Below are 21,707 nucleotides of genomic sequence, written 5' to 3' on the forward strand. Positions count from 1 at the left end.
GTTTAATTCCTTGCTTTTAAAGAGGCACAGCCATCTGATCTGAATAGAGGCAGAGACCCAACAGATACTGGGGATTCTTAATTCTCATTTGAGAGTGGGGAAAAGCTACAGCCAAGTGCACAGTGAAGTAACTGTTTTAGGATTCATATCTGAATATTATTCTATTTACAAACTGTATCCTGAGACAAATACACGAAACGTACAGCATAAGGGCATGAAAGGAGCAGGAATAGGGGATGTCAGGGAGTTACATACTAGAGGTAACAGTGAAGGCTGGATGAGAAAAGTGAGGAACTAGATCCATTATTGAGCAGTTTCCTTATGTTATGATTAAAAAAAACTGGGCAGATTTGAGGTGATGAGAATGTTCTGCTAGTATTGTTTTCATCTTGCTTAACTTAGATGCACTTTTTGCACTTTTAGCTCTCTTAAGTCAGGGTAAAACATGCTGTGAGCAGGGAGTAAAGCAGTACCCTCAATGTACTTGGGTATGCCTTTTTGTGTTTTTTTTTTTTTTTTTTTTTTTAATTTGAGCTAACTAGATATAATCTTGGAGTAGAACAGCTAACAATACTGGAAGCAGAGTTTGCAATTCACTGATTTTTCTGCTACATCCTCTATATTTAGGAATGCTCTTTACTCTGAATTACACTTGTTGGAGGTTAGGATTTTTCCTTTTTCTTTTTCTTTCCCCTTTTTTTCTCAGGAATTTTTTTCCCATCTGTTGACTAAGAAATGATAACGATGGTACTTAAGAGAGACAAAACATGTAGCCAAGACGGAGGGGGAGCAGCTGGCTGCAGTCTCTCGAAGGTGAGGGTTTGTTTTTCCTTGGAAAGGGCAGAGATACAGCGAGGAGGTGAGGGGTTGGGCTCAACTCCTCGGTCTCGCTCTCACTTTCGGCTCGGAGGGGGACGGAGCATTGCCGCGCAGAGGATTCTTTCCGGTGTCGGGATCTGTCCCTTCCCCAGCCTTCCTTTGCGGGCTCTCATGTGCTGCCGATACAATACACTTCATGTTGAAAGGTCAAACACACCTTGGGGGTTTTTGGGGGTTGGTTGGTTTTTGGTTTTTTTTGTGGGTTGGGTTTTTTTTTTGGGGTTTTTTAATATAAAAATCATCTCTTCCAAAACAAAAAGTGCAAACTGAAATTATAATCAGCATATTTTTGACAGTGCAGTAGAACATTACAATTATAAATATAAATTACAGCTGAATATTTAGTTGTTTTTAGAATGTTACATAAAATTATTACAGTAAAATGCAAATTAAAAAAAGACACCCAAAACGTTTTTTTTGGAGAAGTTTTCATCATAAATTCATAATCAGTTCAAAATCAGTTTCACAACTGCTGAACAGTGTGTCTGCTATTGGCAAAAGCTATCTGAGTTGCAAGAATCAGCACTGGTCTATCATCTCTCAAGTTCTGCTTCCAAGATTTCTCCCCATGTGTCGACATCCATTGGATACATGCTTTTCTCTGGCAAACTGAACTGTGAAGGAATGTTGCTGTATTTCCCACTAAGCCATTCTTGCTTCACTTTGCTTTTCCAGTAGTTTCTCAACAATGTAATCTGGTGGAAAAACACATAGTCAGATCTCAGAAAGGAACCAATTTAAATTGCATTCAATATAACAAGTTTACACTAAAAGAGTAGTGCTAGAAAAGGGATTTGAAATGTGCCTTTGGATATCTAGACATTAAATCCAGGAAAGGGCAATGCTGCCAAGAAGCAGAACTTTTTTGTTCCTGCCTCAATTCTTTGGTGGTCAAGATGAAAAACCCATACCAGGAATTTGTCTTACAGCTTAAAAAAGGCACCTTAAAAAAGGTGTGACCTTAAAAAAGTCTGTGACCTTTCTTTACTTTGGAGGCTGTCTGGGTTCTTCTCTTCTGCCAGCCTTTAAGGGCAAGAAAATGTAGACTTGGTGTGTTTGTAGCTTCTATTTCAAATCCCTTCCAGATAAAACAATCAGTGCAGGGAGCTCTGGAAATTGCTGCGCAAGGGCAGCAAGATCTACACACTGAAAGGCTAACCACTATCTGCTCACGGCTGTGCCTCACACTGCAGAAACTTTACCGAAATGTCAGAGTCTAGCGGCTGCTTTGGTTTCTTTTTCTGCTGCTTCTCTGTTTTCACCCCTCCAGTGCTCTCAAACACACTAACTAAAATAAGGTGGGAGACTATCCTATAGCTGGCCCAGAGTAATCTGTGGAACCACCTATCTGGTCTACCTGATCAGGTCCTGATCTATCTCAACTTCCAGGCTGATTTCAACAGTGAGAGATCATTCAGCAGGTTCTGGAGCTAAACCTGCTGCAAACTCCTCAGAGCAGTCTGTGTGTGGGGAGAGTTTCTAAACAGTTTATAAAAGCTCCTGCTCATTTCCTTTTTTATTCCCCATTTTTTTTCCTTCTGAATGTGCATCACTTGAGGTGGATTGAGACAGCACTATCCAGGATGATTTTTCAGGAAGACATTCCTAACCAGCACATCTATTCCCACAAAATACAACCAGAGAGCACATATCACCTATCGGAGTTCTGTTACCTAGTCCCTGCCGGCCCTATCGGTGGGAACGTGGGTTTTGTCTCGTGTTAGGGCTTGTGTATGACGAAGGTCAGCGCTGAGGCTGTGCGGGGCAGCAGGAGAACTAATGCCGAGCCGAACAGGTTGTGTCCTGGGTAGGAAAAGGGACAGCTTTGCTTTATCTCCCAGTGTATTTTACCAGATGTCCGTCTGCCAGGATGCGCTACCGAGCCACGCTGTCACCGCAGCCGTCCCCCTCACAACCCTGGGATGGGTGTGACAGGATGTCTTTTCCTTACACTTTTCTATTGGCCCCCAGCATTCTCGTTTATGTCACTGCCGGTGTTCAGCCGCTGGAGGTGGATTTACCTTCCAGGAATAGCCATTCCCTCGGTCGCAGTCGATCTCCCGCTGGCAGACGGCGCGCACGGCCAGGCAATGGTGCCGCCACAGCCGCTCGTTGCTGTCGATGACGCGGTGCCAGACCTTGCACGTCACGGACGCGTGGCACAAGCTCTCGACATCCAGCCCACTGAAAATCCGGGAGATGATCTCGGGAGGAAGGGCAGACACGAAGTCACCCAGTCCTCCTCTTCCTCCCTCGACGCTGTCCCGGCCGGCAGCGCGCTCCGCGTCCATCCCCGCGGCCTCGGGGCGGGGAGGCGTCACTACGGCCTCTCTGTGTGAGGGCGGCCGCCGCCGGCAGCGCTCTGGGCTGGGTGCCTGCCTGCCGCCATGTCCCCGTCGCCCGCCCGCTGCGGGTGTGCGCGTGGGGCGCTGGTTTCGGGGCGAATCTCCGCAGTTTCGGGACCACGGAGGTGGCGCCGCCGCGCGGCCCAGGGAAGCTGCGCGTCACGGGGCGGCCGCGCGTCATCAGGCGGCGGCGGTTCCTGCCGGCCTCGGCACCACCTCCGTCCCTGCCCCGGCGGCTCCGGCAACTTCGAGGTGAGGCCGGCCCAGCCCCGCAGAGCCGCCGGCCCGAGGGAGCGGTCCCCGTTCCCAAGGCCGGAGTGGTTCGTGTCCGCAGCTTTGCGGTTCAAGGAGGAGCGCCGTAGCCCGCGGCGGCTCTGCCGTGGGTGGAAGGGGCGGGGAAAGCTCGGCTCCAGCGGGAGAGTGGAGTATCGAGAGTATCGTAGTAGGAAAGCCTGGGGGAGCTGGGTCTGATCAGCTTCGAGAAAAGATGGCGGAGAGGAGACCTCATTCATGAGTATAAGTATCTAAAAGAAGAGTGCCGAAGGGATGGACCAGGCTGTGCCCACTGGTGCAGAACTATAGGACAGGAGGCAATGGGCAGAAACTGATGCCCAGAAGTTCCCCCTGACTATAAGGAAGAACTTCTTTCCTGTGCCGTGGCTGCGCATGGAATAGATTGCCGAGAGAGGTTGAGGAGTGTCCCTCAGTGGGGATATTCCAGAACCATTTGGATGCCATCCTGTGCCCTGTGTGGTAGGATGACCCTTCTTGAGCAGGGAGCTGAGGCCAGATGACCCCTGTGGTCCCACTGAACCTCCCCCATCCTGGGGTTTTGTGAGCCCCTGAAGAGCTGAAGGGGTGAGGGCAGAGCTTAGCCTTTGGTGTTTCTCTTCCCAGGGCGACAAAGTTCAGCTGGTCAATGTGCCATCTCTGCAGTGCAGAAAGTTCTGGAAGGGTTGGCAGAGACTCCCCAGTGATTCTGTGCAGGGAATACTCCAGCTATTATTTTTCCCTGATTGTTTGTGCTGGTGAATTGAGTAGTGAAAAGGCAATGTGTTGAAGGAAAAACAGTTACAGTTTGGGTGTGCTTTCATAACCTAAAAGGCTTTTTAGATGTAGTGGGTCTGGACTGTGGCTTTTGAATCTAGCACCTGTGTATCTAGTGTCACTTCAGTGCTGCAGGCTTATAGCCTGTAGTGAGAACTTGCTGGGAAGTGCTTGATTCATTTGGCATCTGATCCTGAAAACTGCATCTTAAAATTGTTGCCTGACTTTTAAAGTAGGATCAGATTTTGGGGAGTTGTGCAGATTTACCATAAAGCAAATTCTAAGATGCAGTTTCAGCTTTCTCAAAGTTTTGTCATGGCAGCAACCAGTGTAAATTATGTACTAAAGCCACAAAACAGCACAGTCGGGGTCAGCAGTTATTAGAGAGTCTATTGTTCAAAACCCTTTAGGTATGAGGTAAAAGGAAGGTGCATTTATTTCCTCTGTAAGCTGATGTTAAGAGGATGTTGATGATCAGTTTCAAACTGCATTTGTTAATGGCAAGCATTCAGACCAACTTTTGTGTTTGAGTCAAAAGTGCATGTTTATACTTGTAGTGTGTGAGTAGAGAAAATTGATTTTGTTTTGTCAGAAAAAAATCAGGAGGCTGATGCAGAAGCACCAACGTTCTTGCTGTTGAGATGTCCTGTATTCCATTGTTAATGGAACCAGCATGTTCCAGCTCTAACGTACAGGGAGCCACAAAAACAAGGAATAATGATGCTACTTCCAGATTTTTGGTGGGTGTTGAAGTTTTTAATGAAGTTTAATATTTGTAAGCATGTGTTGAAAGTTAGGAGGTGTTATGTTCTCTATACAAATGAAATGTCAGCCTTTGCTGTGGTTGAGATCCCTGGGGTGGACTGGCTCAGGAAATTCAAAATGATAGTGTTGTTTTCAGTAAATAATTAATGTGACTTTGGTGTATTTGCACTGTTTTTACAGAGATTTAGAGTCTGGTTACTTTCTGGGGAAATAAATTATAGGAATTTAAGAAAGACTTTTATGTTTGCAGGGTTTTGGGGTTTTTTTCTTGGACATATTTGTTAATGTTAATTTGACTTTTATTAAACTTGCTCTTTCTGTTGTATCTATGTAGGGAAACTCTAGAGCAAGGTGGTGGTAAAGCTCTTCTATGAATCTTTCAGTTTGTAGCCTTTTAGATATTTATTCCAAAGATCTAAGAAGTTCTGTTTTATTTTGTTTTGTTTTTACTGCATGAAGGTTCCTATAAATGTTTTTTTTCTGAGTGGGTGGAAACTGCAAAAAAAATTAAAATATTTGAGCAATGGTCCCCATACAAGAAGTAGGTGGTTACCCAGACTGCTTTTGAGGGGCATAAACTGTGGTCTAGTTTCCCCCCACTCTTCTGTGACTGGGTAAAAGAACTAAAGAGTAAATGTTCTTTCAGGTTCCTCTTTCTGGCAATAATGAAAGCAAAGAGTCAAAATCTATTCAAAGAAAGAGAGTGCTTCCATCTTGGATGCTGGAAAGAGATCTTTTGGTGCAGAGGGTTTCCAAGCCTGTTACAATGGGAGGTAGGTTTGCAGTGTGATAATGATTGCATTCCAATATGCATTCCTGTGCTTTGATACACTTTTAAAAATTATAATGATGGTGATAGGAAGTATTAATTTGCTACTTCGTTTTCATGCTCTGTGTGGGGCCAGCTGACAATGACTGACTTCTGTTGTCTCCTTTGTCATCAGTCCTATGGGTGTGATAGAGCTCTTTTTCATCAGTTAATTTTCTTTCTGTTCTTTTTGTTTTTTATGCTAGATAAATAAACTCTGTTTGTACAGCTGAGCATTGGACGTTCAGGAGCCCTTTGCTATAAACTTGCCTATTTTGTATGTAAATTCTAAGTAGTTTCTATCTCTTTAATTCCTAGAGTTCTCCACACTTAAGTCACTGATGTTTTGCCCTTCTAAATTTAGCTTCTTAATTTCACAGGTTTTAAGGGCAGAAGGGTTTGGGTGGTGTTGCATGTTAGTTTTTTAATCATTACTGAATCAAACTTGGTTGTTTAGTCCAAAGTTAATTCCTAGGAGGAGCAGTTCATTACAGTCTGATAGATTCTTACCAACATAAGGCTAAAGTAGTGTTGCATTCCCTCCTGTTCTTGTGGGAAAAGAAATTGCTGGATGTGTCATGTGCTGCTGCTGCCTAGCAGCAGTGACAGCAGCAGAAGGCTGTTTTCAGTCACGCTCAGTGGCATACATGAGGTGCCTATGCATTGGTACAAGCTCAAGAAGATTTTATAACATGTCTGCCTTCGGTCCTGGGAGCTTCTAAAACTGCCATTAGACAAACTTTCTACATGGCATTTATTGCCCTTGTGACTTTTATTGATGGAACAGGAGGGCCAAAGAAGTGAGAGAGGGAAAGTATTTCCATCACTCCCTGTGCTGAACACAGCACACCCCACTCTGTTTGCCCTTCTGTGGGGAGGTGTGAAGTGGTTTGGGGGCAAACTTGAGTTTGCTTTGCTGATCAGTCCAGGTATATGAACTGTGGCTGGTGAGTGTGTGTCTGCTCCCATGTGCAGCAGCTCTACCTCAGTGACTCCAGCTGCTCTTTCTACTGGGATGCTGTTATGGATTTGGCTCTTAATATCCAAGCAAGCCCACGGGAGTATGTTAAATGCAGTGTCTGGCCAGTTGCTTCTTCCCTCCTGTTGTAAATACAGGTGTCTGTGTGCACTGATGAGGGCAACTGTGGCTTTAACAACCTCAATCATGTGCCATCCACCACACTGCCTATTCTTTTCCTCAAAAGCTAATTTGGAAAAAAATTATAAGATGACAAAGAAAATCTGTGTTTCAGTATTTTTTCTTTCATCTCCCTTCTAAATCTAGACTGTTCCTTCCTGCGATATTTATATAAAAATTGCATGGTGTTGAGTCCTGTACTGATGTAATAGTTTTCTTATGTTTGTGCTTTTGTGTTGTATTTTTGGGGGAGTGAGGTTTGTTTGTCTATTTATTTGTTTCTCTGCCAGTACTATAACGTTTGCTATATGTGTGAATATAATGTTTATTTCAAAGACTGAATGTTTTGGTTTTGACAGTGTTGAGATTAGGACCTGTGTGGGTTAGTATCTCAAGCCCTGACCTTGGGGGAACTGGGGATAGATTGTTGCCTTCTGATACAAGGCAAGGCGACCTGGTTCTGAGGGAACGGCACAGCGACCCAAACTCTCCAGGGTCACTCGGGCCAAGAACACATGCAGGCACCAGTATGGTGGACAGTCCAAAGGCCTTTATTGTCCCATTTCGTCTGGTTTTATACTCGGGAAAGTTTTTTCTCTACGTCAGGGGGTCTTACCTTACTGTAATTGGTTAATAAGGAGTTGAAAGTTACTAATGTTAGGGGGGACTACATTCTTGGGTGATCCCTTATCACTAGGCGTTAGGGGGAGAGGAATCCTGCTGCTTTCCGTGACATCGCGAGATTTTCCCAGCGCCTGACCCTATCTACTACAATAGATGCAAACACTAGAACTGTTTAAAAAGTCTTTTCACAACTGCTGCTGTTTCTCATGCCGTGTGCCCAGTGTTCTACTTTAATGATTTCTAGTCAGGATTTCACTAAAAAATTGCATTCCAAAAATATCCTTTTTCTTTTTTTTTAAGGTAGTAGAAAGAAAAAAGGCCAAGGAAGGGGAGAAGGTCTTACAGAGTCATTAAAATCAGAAGTACATGTACAGCAGACAAAAAGATTACCTTCTGAAGAAACTATAGAGGATTTTGAAGGTGGAGAGCAAGATCAAGGGAAAAGGAACTGCCTTCCCTTCCCTGTTCTTTTATCTCAGGTAACTTTTTGGCTCAGGGCGCAACCATGATATTGCAAAAAATGAGAATGTAGTTGGCAATGTCATGTTGAAGGTTAGGTCTACAACATAACTTTTTGTTCTCTGTGTTCTGATTGTGATTTGTTGTTTTGAAATCCCAGTCTTTTGGATAGCTCTGTAGCAAGGATCATGGAAGCCTCAGAGATTTGATTTTCTGCATTTCCTTCAAAGGATTTGGGACATGGCCCCCAAATGTCCCACAGAAGTACCAGACTGAAAACTTTGCAGCAAGAAGCAAGAGCACATGGGCCAGAGCACTGCTCCTAGGAATGGCTGGTGTATGTGGCTTCTTTTTCTGAGAATCTCTGGGGATAGGTGATGGTGTGAAACTGATGCAATGCAACACTGGGGTTTGCCCAAGCTATTGCCATTGTAGTAGGTGAGGGTTGATGGTCAGATGAGGATGGTGTGTGGCTCAGCAACTGCTGTTTCAAAGGAAGGTAGCATGGAGTGTGCTTATGCCACCATCTCAAAATCTGAGTCAAAAAAAGGAAAAAGAAGTAACCTGAAACCCAAAATTATTTGTGGCAATGAGTGAACAGACCCTTTGGTCCAACTGGTCGAGTCTCTCTGTGACCTCACGGAACAGCTGCCTTTTTAGGCAGTTAAGTCCTTACTAACGACATCCTGCAAGTGGTGAGAAGGATCATTGCTAAAGTCAAGCAAAGCATATTCTGGTGAGAGCAAACAGTTTCACTGACTTGTTTCCTTTAAGTGAACCACTCTGGAAGGTGTTTTTAATGACTGGCATTAAAATTGCCTGGGTGTGTTCCAGGATCTGATAAAATACTTAAAATGCTTCTGACGCTGAAAATTGTTGGTTTTTTTTTTTTTTTGTTTTAAGGTTAATTGAAGCAAACTGTGCATGGAGAGCAAGTAGTAGTAGTAATTTTGATATAACAGTGGTCCACTAGGTCCATTAATAACAGCTGCTGAGCTATTTCCTCATTGCCTGGTTATAAAATGAGTAACTACGTAATGAATTATTCAATATTGCAATTTGTATGTAGGAAGCTTTACTTGTTTTCACCTAATAATTTCATAAATCATTTTAATTTCAAGTACAGTTTAAGAAATTACTTTCAGGACTTTGCAGAGAAACTGATGTATTAGGGCAGGCAAGAGTAGTAACCATAGAGAGCTCTGAAAGACTGTAATTTGGATAGCAGAGCCTAAATCATGGTCCTGCTGTCATGTTTAAGGTGATTGATAAAATGTTCTGTAGGGAAGAAAGCAAAAGTATCTGAATTGCTGTGGTTGGCAGCAGCCACCAGAGGCTGTCCCAGTGCTGAGTGCTGGTGGCTTTTGGTTTCCCTGGATCACAGCCTGGTGTGTAACCAGGGAATTAGTGTGAACCTTCTGTCTCCTTATGTACAGTACAGGCAATGGGTGGAAATACATGGTAGAGAACTCAGAAGTGGTAGTGGCAAATAACAGTAATTTATGCTTTCTTTTGCAAAGAAAGGCTTATTTCTTAAATTGCAGTTGATTGCTGAGCTGTATTTTGGGAGTTGTCTTTGTCTCCTAGTTGAGTCACTAAATGTGCATCTGCCAGGATCATCTGATGGTAATGCTGACTTTCCCTTTCTTAATCAAGTTGCTGCTCAAATGTAATTGGTTTTGGATAACATTTCATGAGACTTGCTTGGAAAGGAACAAAATCCAGTAGGAAATCACTGGTTGATTTTCAAGCTCTGCAAAATGCACCTGTGTAAATTTAAGTATAAATTTACTGGAGGGAAAACATAGATAATAATCTTTAGAAAGCACAGACATTTGAATAGTTCTATGATGTATCAAAGTAATTCAACCTTGAATGTAATATGCTTCCAGGTAATGTCTCAATTGTCAGGACAGTGTTTTTTTCCTGAGTTGTGTATCTCAGATTCTTTTTCTAAAGAACACGTTTCTTATTTTAAATGTACATTTTTTTCCAAAATTTAAAGTGCTGTTAGTGTCAAAACTGAAATATTTGCTTAATGGTGTCTATGACAGACTGTTGTGATTTAGAGTCATGAGCTGAAGCATTTAAGATGTATCAGTGTGGGATTAACCTCAGGGTATGTGTCCTGAGTTCCCATATATCTTCTATATAGATAAATACAAATATACTCCATGTATCTGGGTGCTTAAATTATTAAGAAACTCATTAAATTAGTAAGTGATTCCTTAGTCATTTAAATTGATTCATGGGTAGGAGTCTGTCCAAATTCTTCTACAGTCCACTACATCTTCACCTGTATAATCCCCATTAATTTTTCAGGAGCAGTACTTTAAATTGGAAGTTAATTTAAACTAGTTCTTGGACTGTTCACAAACTGAGGTGATGAGAGAACAGGTCACGTGAAGGAACGGAAGCTGAGGAAGAAAGCTGTTAGATAAGTTTTTCTTTGAGTTTTTCTTTTAAGATAAGTTTTTCTCTTTGTGTTTTCTGAACTTGGGGTTTTCATTCAGCAGCTGTGTTTAGCAGTGAACTTGAGTTTAGGAAGTAGAGTAGAAGATTTTTAGTCTAGACCAGATGAACTTTCAAGGTCCTTTCTAAATCGGGCTGTTCTGTGACTGATTTTGAAAGCAGGGATGATGAGGCACAGTTTTACTTCAAAGCTTTTCATTCTGAGGAGTGTAAATTTTCAGGTTTTTCAAAATGTAACCTTGTTCCACAGAATACATCTGGATTACCTCTTGAGACTACCATGAGATATATGGAAGGAAGTGGCAAGACTGGAACAACAAACCCTGGAAATTCTCTGGAAAAAAATGATAGGCAGCTGCATAGCAAATGGTCTAAAAGAGAAGGTCACATCTCCATTAAAGACAACAGAGTTGAGGAAGCAGAAAACAAAGAGCACATTGCTGGTTCTACCAGCCGACAAGCTCAGTGGGGCAGGACTTCCCAATATCTTGGTGCTCAGGAAGGGATTCTTGAGCCTGATGCAAATGTGGACTACAACACTGAGATTTCTGATTCAGCCAGAAGTGCAGATACTTCAGAAAGCCCCAAACAGATGCAGCATAAGAGGACACCTTGCAAGTATGGAAGTGGCTGTTACAGGTAAAGCAAAATCAGTACTAGCTTGGTCTAGCTTGTTATTCAGAAATAACGTATTAGCTATGGAAGAGAAAACTGTAAATTGTTACAAGCTTTGATTTGGAAAAAAAAATCTTTTGTTGAACAGGGATCTGATGAGAAACAAATAGCAGAACACTAATTTTAGAGGGATAAAAGGAGGAGCTGGGATTGCTAACTCCTAATACAACCCAAACAAGGGATGAAGTATTTGAGCAAACTAAAAGATGAAGTGTTGCAGGAAATAAAATATAAAGGTCCATTATAAAAGGAAAAGAAATAAAAGACCTGTGTGTATGGTATGAGGTACTAGCAGAGAAGAGATGTAAAAGGTTCAAGTGTCCAACACCGACCCTATAGGTTTGGTTTTTTTAGCAGATGAGACTTACATGAAAGATTACTGCATTTATCAAAGTTACTGCCTGCTTTGTGATCTGAATGTTTAAAATACTTACTCTTTGTCATTCATAAATAATCAAGAATTTATCTTATTATAACTTGATGTTTCTGCAATTTTTAAAAAGCTTTCAGTCACCCCTAAAACCAGAACAAAGCATACTTAGAATCTGAGATTAACTCTTATCTGGACAGTCCTTAGAAATACTGCAAGTGGGGAATAACAGGGGCTTTTCCTCTTCTTTTCACTCATATCCTTTCAAGATGGAGGTGGTAGAAGATTTGTCTTACCAGAGAAGTAATATGTCTTACCAGAAGTAATTTATATTACCAGATTTGTCATACCAGAGAAGTTCCAGAACACCAGTGCTGGGTGCCTGGCCTCCTGCTAGTTCTTTCTGCCCAGAAAAGTGAGGAGAGTGGTGGTGCCCTCAATCTTCAGTGAAGAAGACCTCTGTTCTTGAGACCCCCTCGGCCCCAGGGGGTGAATTTGGGGGGGACTGGTGTCCCAAAAGTGAGCGACTGTGCTTTTTTTGGAACTGGGCAAAGCATCCTTAAAAGGAGAACCCTTTTAAGTTGGAGCCTGTTTTGCTCTATTCCTGGTCGCATCTCACAGCAGACACCAGGAAACATATATTTTCATTGGGGCACTGGCATCGTGCCAGTGTCAAACTGTGACACGTGGCAACCATGATGCTTTATGTATCTAGATGTAGAAGTAAGGATTAAAATTAAATCAAGGAACATCAGTTGCTGCTGTATCCCTTTCAGAAGATAAATTGTATTTCATGTGACTGAGAATTCTTGCTATTATTGCAAGTATGTGAGTTCTGTGCATTAAGAAAACACAGTGGCAAATGGCCTCTAAATGATTTGGTTTCATCCCATTTATTTTAATGGGGAAAGAAGTAGGCAGCCAGTCTGAATTTGTCACAAGAAGTGATGTTTCATGAGAATTTGTTATAGAATAAAAGACTGCAACCCTGCAATAGTTTCTAGTGAAATGTTATTCAATTGTCCTACAGTTTGTAGAAGCAACAAAAGACCAGGACAAGAAGCCTATCACCTATGTACGTAGATCCAAGGCATGCTGGATCTTTGATAAGTGGCTTATGGAAGAGTTAATCTGTAGCTTGCTTGTGGAGTTTCCTGAGTGAAACATACCTAGCAAATGGAGATTTAAAGAATTAGTACTAAATAGCTGGTATTTGTCAAATGCTAAAAGGAAGCCTGAATGGCCAGCAGAGCTCACAGTGTTTAAGTCATCTTTGTAAAAGCTGTAACAAATTCTTTTTTGTTATTGTGGTAGTTGAAATGCTAAAATGAATATTGACTGTCCTCTGTGAAGTTCAGAAGTACTTGTGAGTTTAAAGGTGTTTCTCTGATCAGTGAGGAAGTTGCTGTGTATGGAGGTGGCTGCACACATCCTTGGTGTGTTCCATACCTGCTTCTAAATGCAGCTGGAGCAAGTCTAAGCTAAAGCAGTAACTACTCTGCAGCTGAAAGTTGTTATTCCTCCTGCTTGAGGCAGGCAGCTCACTTTTATAATTTGCACAAACACACTAGAGGTTATGTACTCTGGGAATGATTGAGGTAATCAATAAAGTATTTTGCAGATGTCTTTTGGAAAATAATTTATTTAAAAATCTCACATTTCTTACTTCTCAGTATTACACTTAGAAAAAAAGTCTACAGGAAATTATAGGGAAAAAGTAGATTTGCTTTTGCTACTATTATGTTAATTTTGATGTAATTTTTTTATCCTGTTTTGATCTGTCACATGAATTTCTCCTGAAGTGGGAACTTGATTTTCTGTGTTCTTTTTAATTCCACTTACAACAGTTATAGAAGGAAGAAACTCTTCTTTAAGTGATGTTTATGACTGTCTAGTCTTGAGTGGTGTGTGTACAAAGCTCTTGCCTAGAAGTGGTAGAAATGTTCTTTCAGTGATTCATAAATTTATGTTCTCTACTTGTTCACCTCGGATTCAAGTGTTGTAGAGCAAGAAGTTGTGGATGATGATCTTGTGCTGTCCTCACTAACATTGGTGTGACTCAGCTACACATGAAGTTGTGAATGTCTTATGGTACAACTTCATGTCAGCATGCTAGTTTGTAATTCAAATAAAGCCTTTTGTACATGTGTTGGAGGTCTGAAACTTAAAGCTGTTGGGAAATAGGAAAATTCCTGGTTTAACTTCTGTTGCAGCAGGTGCTAAGACAAAATTTCTTCTGTTGTCCTGAAGGTAGGTCATACAGTCTGCGTCAAGTTAAACATTAAAAGCTCCTCTTCATGTAACCACAGAAAAATGAGCTGTCAATGATTCAGTAACATGTTTTATATGTCCTCTCTTGTGTTGAAATGGATCAGTCAGTTTCAGTGTGTATTTGTCTTTTGCAGGAAGAATCCCATTCACTTCCAGCAGTTCAGTCATCCTAATGATGATGACTATCACAACATGGAGATGGTGGCTCAGGACGATGATGACAGCCGGCCTGAGTGTCCATATGGAACAGCTTGTTATAGGTGAGAAACACGTGCACAGTGCCTCTTCTTGTGTCAGGTTAAGAATGTTCTCCTCTGCAGTTGCACAAGGACAGTAGAATAATGACTAATTCTTGATGTTTACATTGCCTGTAGCCTTCTGAAATTTACTGCGGTCAGACTTCTACCCTTAAAGCACCCAAGTCTGTGCATATTTTTAACACTGACACAGTAAAAATCACTATTTTGGTAATTATGTCAGCTGTCAGAGATGAAAACTTGACTGCTCAAAGAGCCCATTCAGTGACCTGGAGATCAATACTGTATTTCTTTTCAACATTCAGTAAATTGTTCTTTTATATAAGCAATTTATTGTTACATGTTGTTCTTGATCTGTAACTTTTAGTTTAAATTTTGGTAATGTATTTGTTGTGATTTTGCAAAAAGACTATTTTAGTCAGTACTTGATTTATTACAAAGTATAATTGAGGTAACAGCAGTAAAATCCAGTTTATGGCTGACTGCTGTTTCTTTTAAGCACTGTTGATTTTCTTCAAAATATTGTTGTATTCTGTTGTTTTTCAGTATCTCGGGTTTACATATTTAGCAGACTGCATAATTATCACAATGGACAAGAAGATACCTTTTGAGGCAATAGCATTTCTATGAGAGCATATTGAAACTGGTGGCTGCTGTTAAAGATTGTTTCTGCATATAAACATTTTCTTCTGGAAAGTGTGATTATCCTAAAAAGCGTGATCTCCATGAAATGTAACAAAATGAGAACAGCTCTTAGGAAAAAGTCTTGGTGATACTCAGCTAATGCAGAAAAAGTGGTTCTCTTAAAAACATGTATGAGATGAATTTTCCATCTCAGGCTGAGTGATACAGACTTATATCAGTAATGAAATTGCCAACATGCTTCTCGGGAGTACAACAGATGCTTTATCTAAACCCCAAACTGGCTCTTCTTCCAGATGAGACAATCTCTGTGTTGCATGAGTTAGTAATTTCTTAATCTCTGTTTCATTCTTTGGGGATAGAGGAAAGGAGGCACCCACGAAAAATTGATCATTCTTTTGATGAAGCAACAGATATAATTTGAAGGGGTTTTGTGTTAAATTTTTTTGTCCTTATCTATTGGCTATTATCTGTCTGATCTAAATGCTCTGCCTTGAAAATGATCCATAAAATACCAGGGAATTCTGCACTTGTGAAATGTGGAACAAGGTGATGGAATCAAGCTTTTACTGTTTCCTTCTTTGCAGGAAGAACCCCCAGCACAAGCTGGAGTACAAGCACAGTGCACCTCCGGGTAGGCCAATTTGTTCAATATTACAGAATGACAGAAAATTCTGAATTGGAAGGGACCCACAAGGACAATCATGTCTATCTCATTAAAAGGCTCTAATCTCCCTTTAGGAAATAAAGTTGCATTTATAGCTCCCTCTTTATTAGGATTATTTTTTTTCTGGGATTTTTTTAAAATCAGAAATTCTCAGGTGAGATAAAATTTTAAAATATTCTGATGCTCTAAACAAAATACTGCAACTGTATCTGTCATCTTTTTGTGTTGGGTTTTTTTCACCAGTGATTTTCTTACTGTGAGAATTAATTGTTGCATATATGTTTTCTTGAGGCCTGGAGGGAAGATTACTAAAACTGAATTTGAGTTCTTAATCTAACACTTTGTAGTCTTTTTATATTCCAGTAACTCGATTTGGTGAAGAAACACAGGGGAATGTGCTGTGTACATTTTGTCTGCTCTTAAAGAATTGAAAGAGATACTTCTTGGTTTTATTTTTTTATGGTGCTTTCTCTTGATTATTGAATTGGAGCTTTTCCACATGAAATCCCAATGCTATAAGCAGTAGTTTAGAGCAGAACACTTAGGGATCTGTCATGATAATGCATTTTGCTTTGAAGATTCAGGGCTATGACATGATTAAGTTAGAATAGCATTTATGGAAACAGTAGTGTAAAATACTTAAATGCCCTAAAATATTCCAATTTCCTGCTTAAAAACCCCCAATCAGATTTGATGACATTTGTCTACAGATGGCAAGGGTAATGATTTTAAGAACAGTTTATCTGGGTAATCTCTTGGGAATGATTCAAGACAAAAATGGTATTTTTGAGGCATCAGAGTAGCTTTTATACCCAGAAGTACAGCACAACCATTTCAGCATTTGTTTAATAGGTCAGTTTCCTGTTGTAGCAGCTCTAAGAATAACCCTTATGGCAGGGTTCCCTCTGTCCTGATGACAACTTCCCTTTCTTTAGTAACTGGAAGAGGAACACAACAACGAGCTTCAAGCAATGGTGAGTGTATTCTGTAGTTATGAGTGGGCACATCAACCTGCCATTGGTCTGCTGTGGCTCTTTTGGCATTTAATAGTGCTGGAGATGCTTGATAATACTTAGCTGAGGAGAAAATAGTCATTATTTTAGTAAAATCCTTCTTGTTTTCTTACAAGTAATAGTCCTTCAGTTGCATTTGTGCCAGTCTTCCTGGATAATCACACCTGTATTTTCCTAGAAGCAGACAAGAAAACAAACATATTTTAAGGAGAGACACATACGGCTAAATGGTGTCTTCCATCTTCACTCCTTACACAGCAGCCATAATAGGATTAAAGGAATCCACTCTTTCATGCACAGCTAGTTAAGGTTGCCTTATAAGGAGTGGTTGCTCCTGTAACATGCAGATAACTCCCTCTGACCTTTAACTAACTTCCAGATGATAATCTGTGCATGTACTGATGAACTTCCTTACTCATACAGTGAGGTACTGAAATTTCAGGGCTTAGGATAAAAGTATAGAAGTTTATGTATGTTGGGGGCACATAGACTCAAGTTTTAAACATGCTGTCTTCAATTGAAAAGACAGGTGTCTTCTAAAGAAGGCAGGAGCCTCCCTTGAAATGGAAAATGTAAACAAGCTCCCTCTGAAATATTATAATTTTGAAATTTAAAAGGCTCTCAGGCAAAGACATGGGGATAGGAAGAACAGTTTTTTACTAGGAAAACTAAAAATACAAATGCAATAGTACAAACAAACAAACAAAAAAAACTAAAACCAAAAAACACTGACAGAGTCAGAATACAACCTGACACCCTGTTGGTGAGGGTGGTAGCAGTACAATTGAAATGGTGGCTGCAGTCCTCCTGGAGTGACAGGTGTGGTTCTTTTGAAGCAGTGATCCTGTAGAAAGGTGTAGTTTTCCTCTGAAGGCCCAGTGGTGGTGTAGATGGGCCTTGTCTTCCTCTGGGAATCTAGTGGAGAAGGAAGCTGCTCCTCTGGGAATCCAGTGGGAAAAGGCTGCCTGCAGTGTTCCAAATCTCAGATTATATCCAGGTAGGAATGTTTGGCTCCTTTCCCCAGGTAGAGTTTCTCACAATAGGATGATGTAATTTTATCAGTCATGCGGTGACACTCAATGGCCCACTAACAGAAGATATTTCCTGGAGAGAGCATTGGTTTGTGGAACAGATAAAGAAAACTGCCCAAATAACAGAAGATCATTGCCCCACCTCTAACAGATAGGAATAGAATACCCACATATCTTACAACCCAGGACACATGCTTAGATCTGCTTCCAGGATTCTTTTTTGTCTCATCTTCCAAATGTGAAGCTTCCTAAGTTTTCTAAAATTAAAAGTGAGCTTTAAAGAGCAGTCTGAAAGTCTAATGCTGTACAGTCTTTGCTTTCAGTGACCAGAGTAAGGCAGGAGGGTGTACAACTGTTGCATTTTGAGTGGGAGTGGGAAGTGGCTTGTCTTCTTTGAGATCACCAAGGAGAGGCAGGGAATTTCCTAAAGAAATCTTCAAAATAGATTTGCTTTCTACAGAAAGTAAATAAAAGTGCAAATAGTTGTATGGCAATATGGCAAAGTGTTTTAACCTCTCTTTCTGTTCTGTGTGAATGCAGGAGGTTATTTTAAACTTTCCACTGAGAAATTTCTTTGCCATATCATTTCTTACCCAGTTTGTGTGCGCTTTGACTATCACCAAATATTTGCTATGCTTATATCTGTGCACCAGAATATTCTGAGGCATGTTTGTTATGTGTGTGTTTTAGTGTATCTTGTGATACAAGTACCAGCCCCACCATGATCAGAGGTCCATGGTAGAAATTTGTGTTGCAGAGTGTTGAGGCATGCACTGAGTGTTGAAGATTTTAGAATGAAGCAGGCTGGGCTGTGTGCATATCTAAAAGTCCAAATCTATTTTTGAAGGTTTTAAATTGCAGCTGTGCCTCTCATAAGAGTACATTCCTTATCCAAATAGTAGGGTGCACCCTACCCCTTGTGTGTGCAGCTGATGGTCAGGCAGGGGTGACTGAAGGAAGAAGTGCTGCTCTTTTAGCATGTAAAACTTGCACACAGAAGTGAAATTCAGTCTGTCAGATTCAACTTTTCTTACTAAGATCAAACTGTGGAAGAATTGATATTCTGCACACACGGGAAAGAAGGGAAATAATTTATTAAGTTCTGTTTATATTTACTATTTAAAAAAAAAATTGTAATGTTGTTGACTGGTTGACTTAGCTCTGTGGAGGGCAAAGCTTATAAAAGATGGTGCTCAGCAAGTTCACACCTGAGGCTATCATACCACGTCCTGCAGGGTCAGATAGACAGTAAGAGCTCCATTAGCCTTTATTTTGTCATATTGGGCACAACTGCACCATTAGACACAGCAGGATTAAATTCGCTACAAGGGTATTTAAATTCCACGAGCCAAGAGAAGAGGGGAGCCCTCTGCGTCACAGTTGACATGTTTAGATTTCAAATCTAATTGCTGCCAGAATTGCCTGTAGAGAATGTCTGAAAAATAATCTGAGGCAAATTACTGGGGAATAATTGTAGGGAAGGAATTTTAAAAAAAGTCAGAGTTATGCTGTTGTTAAATTGTCACTACTGAATGACTTCTCTAGGTTGTTGCTGCTGAGATGAACAACACCCTGTAGCCATGGATTCTCCTACATGGATTCTTCTACATACTTTTGTGCAGGTTTTCTAGAAAGCTGATAAGCTCACTTCAAAATAGAATGTTTCAGAAGGAGCAATCAGCAAGCTTTTTTTCCCACATTAAGGAGATACTTCCATAGAAAGTTTCAAGATCATCTTTATAGATAGTCTACTAGAGAAAAGGCTGAATTAAGCTTAATCGTCAGCTATAGGGGCTGCTGGGCTAAATTAAACTACAGCAGAAAGAAATGGAGAGGAAGGGCATAAAAGGAAGTGTATCACTCACTGCTCAAATCAAAGTGTTGATATATGAGGAGGGAGAACATAGTGTGCATATCTTACATATGTAAGAAGAATATGAAAGTTATCAGTATTTTGCCTGCATTCCTGCTTCTGTTGTAAAATACCACTCACAGTGCTGTGAAAGTGGCAAAGAGCTTTTCTTTGATAAGCAACTCTTGGGCTTATTATTCTCGTAACCTTAGTCTGAGAAGGGGGATTTTGCTTTTACTTTATTCAGCATCTTCATTTTGACCCCTCCTCTCCAATTCTGCAAGGACTGTAGTCTGTGATTCTGCTGGTTATGGGTTAACACAGTGTCTTGGTTTGAGACAAAGTGGGAGGAAACATCCTGAAATGAACGTGCCCTCCCAATTATGGCATTATTAATTTCCTCTGAAGTCTCTTAAACAATAAGCCAGCAAGCATAAAAAGAAAGGTAATTCTGCAACAGGAGCGTTCCCACTCCCAGAAGAGTGTGACTGAAAGAGGCTGTAGTCTGGCTATGTGAGGTACTGGTGGTGGTGTTTGTGCCTGGAGCTCTGACCTGAGGTTTCAGGAGTCTGCTGAAAATTGTTTATGGTCAATTTAAAGAGTTAGGATTTGGCCTGTGGGTCTGTAGCTAAAGAAAAAAAAACCCCATATTAATAGTTCCATATGAAAGCTGGTGACAACTGCTCAACAGGTAAGTTAGCCAGACCGATATCATTGCGTGGTTATTTCTAGATAAGGTAAGAATGCAAAACTGGGAGGGAAGCTGAGGAATGAACATGATTTTACTCAGAGATGTGACTTAAGGGTAGAATAAGACATGATTGGAATATTAACAGGCCATAACTAGTTAGGAATTTTGGAAATTTAAGAAAAGAAGTGTCACAGATATTGAGAGCAAGGTTGAAACACATCTGTCAAAATGCATTTCTGAATGAAATGACTTTCAGAAGGGAAACACAGACTATCCAGTATGAAGGCAAGTGGAGAGCATAGGAGGTGAGTGATCTAGAAGATTTTATTCTCTCATGTGAAGGAAGCTATTAGCTTCCAAAGACTAAGAATACAAAGGATGGATGGGATGGATGGATGGATGGATGGATGGATGGATGGATGGATGGATGGATGGAGGCAGAAAATTTAGGGTCAGAGTAGCCATCTAGCAATAGCTAGAGGCTTAAGTGGAAGAGAGATGTACTGTTTAGGTGATTCTTTCTTGTGAGGAGAGATGCTTTACTATCTGGGCTCTGGGAGTGATCTTGAACTCTACCTTTATTAGTCATGGATACATGACATTTTTGTCCCTACAGGAAAAAGGGCAGTGAAGAAGGATGGTGTCAATGATGGTGAAACCAATGAATATGACCTCAATGACCGATTTATAGATGATGAGGAGGAAGAGGAGTGCGAAGCTACTGATGAAGACTCGGACTGGGAACCAAGTTCAGAAGAAAAGGATAATGAAGATGTTGACACACTTGTGCAAGAAACATGTAGATTTGTTAGGCTTAAGAAATAGCTGCTGAGAACAGCCTTATAAATGTCCAGTGTGGTTGTGTTAAAACATGGTTGCACAGAGGAGAGGAATTGGTTTGAAAATTTTTTCCTCCATGATGTAGGCAGTACAGGAAGATAATAATAGGGGTGAGGGGATTCTCTTTCTTATCTGTATGTATTATTTTGAGGCTGGTGTGGTGTTTGTTTTTTTTTTTTTTTTGTTTTATTAAGTTGTGGACCCAGAGGATCGAGCTCTCTCGAAATTTTTGGTTTTTTCTTTTTTCTCTCCTTTTTCTTTTTTTTTTTTTTTTTTTTTTTTTTGCAACACCATTGGTATCTTGTATTTTGAAATACAGTTTTAAAGGTTGTTAAAACTTCATCTTCCTGTGCTCAAAAGAAATATTGGTAGGTAAGCCTAAGCCATTTTTATTGTTGAGTTCGTGCAGTTTTAAACTTCGTTATTCTGCCTCCATCTTTTCCAGATGTTGTTTTGTTGATTCTCTTGAGGTACAATAGTTAAATACAGGTTGTCTAAATCACTTGAGAGCAGGATCTCAGTGTATTGAAGCACTTGATTGGCTCAACAACAAGTATTATTTGCTCTGATTACAACAGTGCCTCTTTCCATGTTCATGACTGGAACAGTTTCTAGTTCTCAGCAAAGTCTTGATGACTGTATTTTTGCACAGTTAAACTTGTAACATACAGTGGGAAAAGCATGTAACTGTGTCTCTGATTTCTAAAGACCTTGGAAGATCTTGCCTTCAATGTGTTCATCACTCCCCTGAGCTTCCTGGAAAGCAAGTTAAAAGGTTTTACTATATTTTCGGACAGATGACTGGAGCTGTTTGAATTTGGCAACTTTTTTGGTCAAAGTCCTGAAGTTCAGCTAGAGAAG

General features: G+C 40.7%; 2 protein-coding genes across 3 annotated transcripts; one reads left to right on the forward strand and one right to left on the reverse strand.

Annotated features, from left to right (window-relative positions):
* Positions 1–495: 495 nt before the first annotated feature.
* FBXO48 (F-box protein 48) lies at positions 496–3,364 on the reverse strand. Its single transcript, XM_058801639.1, has 2 exons — positions 2,901–3,364; positions 496–1,574 (listed from the first exon to the last, which is right to left on the reverse strand). Exons 1-2 carry the CDS (start codon positions 3,168–3,170, stop codon positions 1,413–1,415), a joined length of 432 nt encoding a protein of 143 aa, XP_058657622.1. The 5' UTR covers positions 3,171–3,364; the 3' UTR covers positions 496–1,412.
* APLF (aprataxin and PNKP like factor) lies at positions 3,333–21,001 on the forward strand. 2 transcript variants are annotated; one of them, XM_058801637.1, is made up of 8 exons: positions 3,333–3,476; positions 4,864–5,011; positions 5,683–5,809; positions 7,907–8,085; positions 10,788–11,176; positions 13,988–14,113; positions 15,340–15,386; positions 20,623–21,001. In XM_058801637.1, the coding sequence occupies exons 2-8, from the start codon at positions 4,913–4,915 to the stop codon at positions 20,829–20,831; spliced, it is 1,176 nt and encodes a 391-aa protein (XP_058657620.1). In that variant the 5' UTR covers positions 3,333–3,476; positions 4,864–4,912; the 3' UTR covers positions 20,832–21,001. The 2 variants fall into 2 exon arrangements, with proteins under 2 accessions (XP_058657620.1, XP_058657619.1); XM_058801636.1 differs by lacking the exon at positions 3,333–3,476 and adding an exon at positions 16,277–16,393 and having other exon boundaries at positions 4,447–5,011.
* Positions 21,002–21,707: the final 706 nt, after the last annotated feature.

This window comes from Ammospiza caudacuta, chromosome 3, assembly GCF_027887145.1.
Source record: "Ammospiza caudacuta isolate bAmmCau1 chromosome 3, bAmmCau1.pri, whole genome shotgun sequence".
Taxonomy (NCBI): Eukaryota; Metazoa; Chordata; class Aves; order Passeriformes; family Passerellidae; genus Ammospiza; species Ammospiza caudacuta.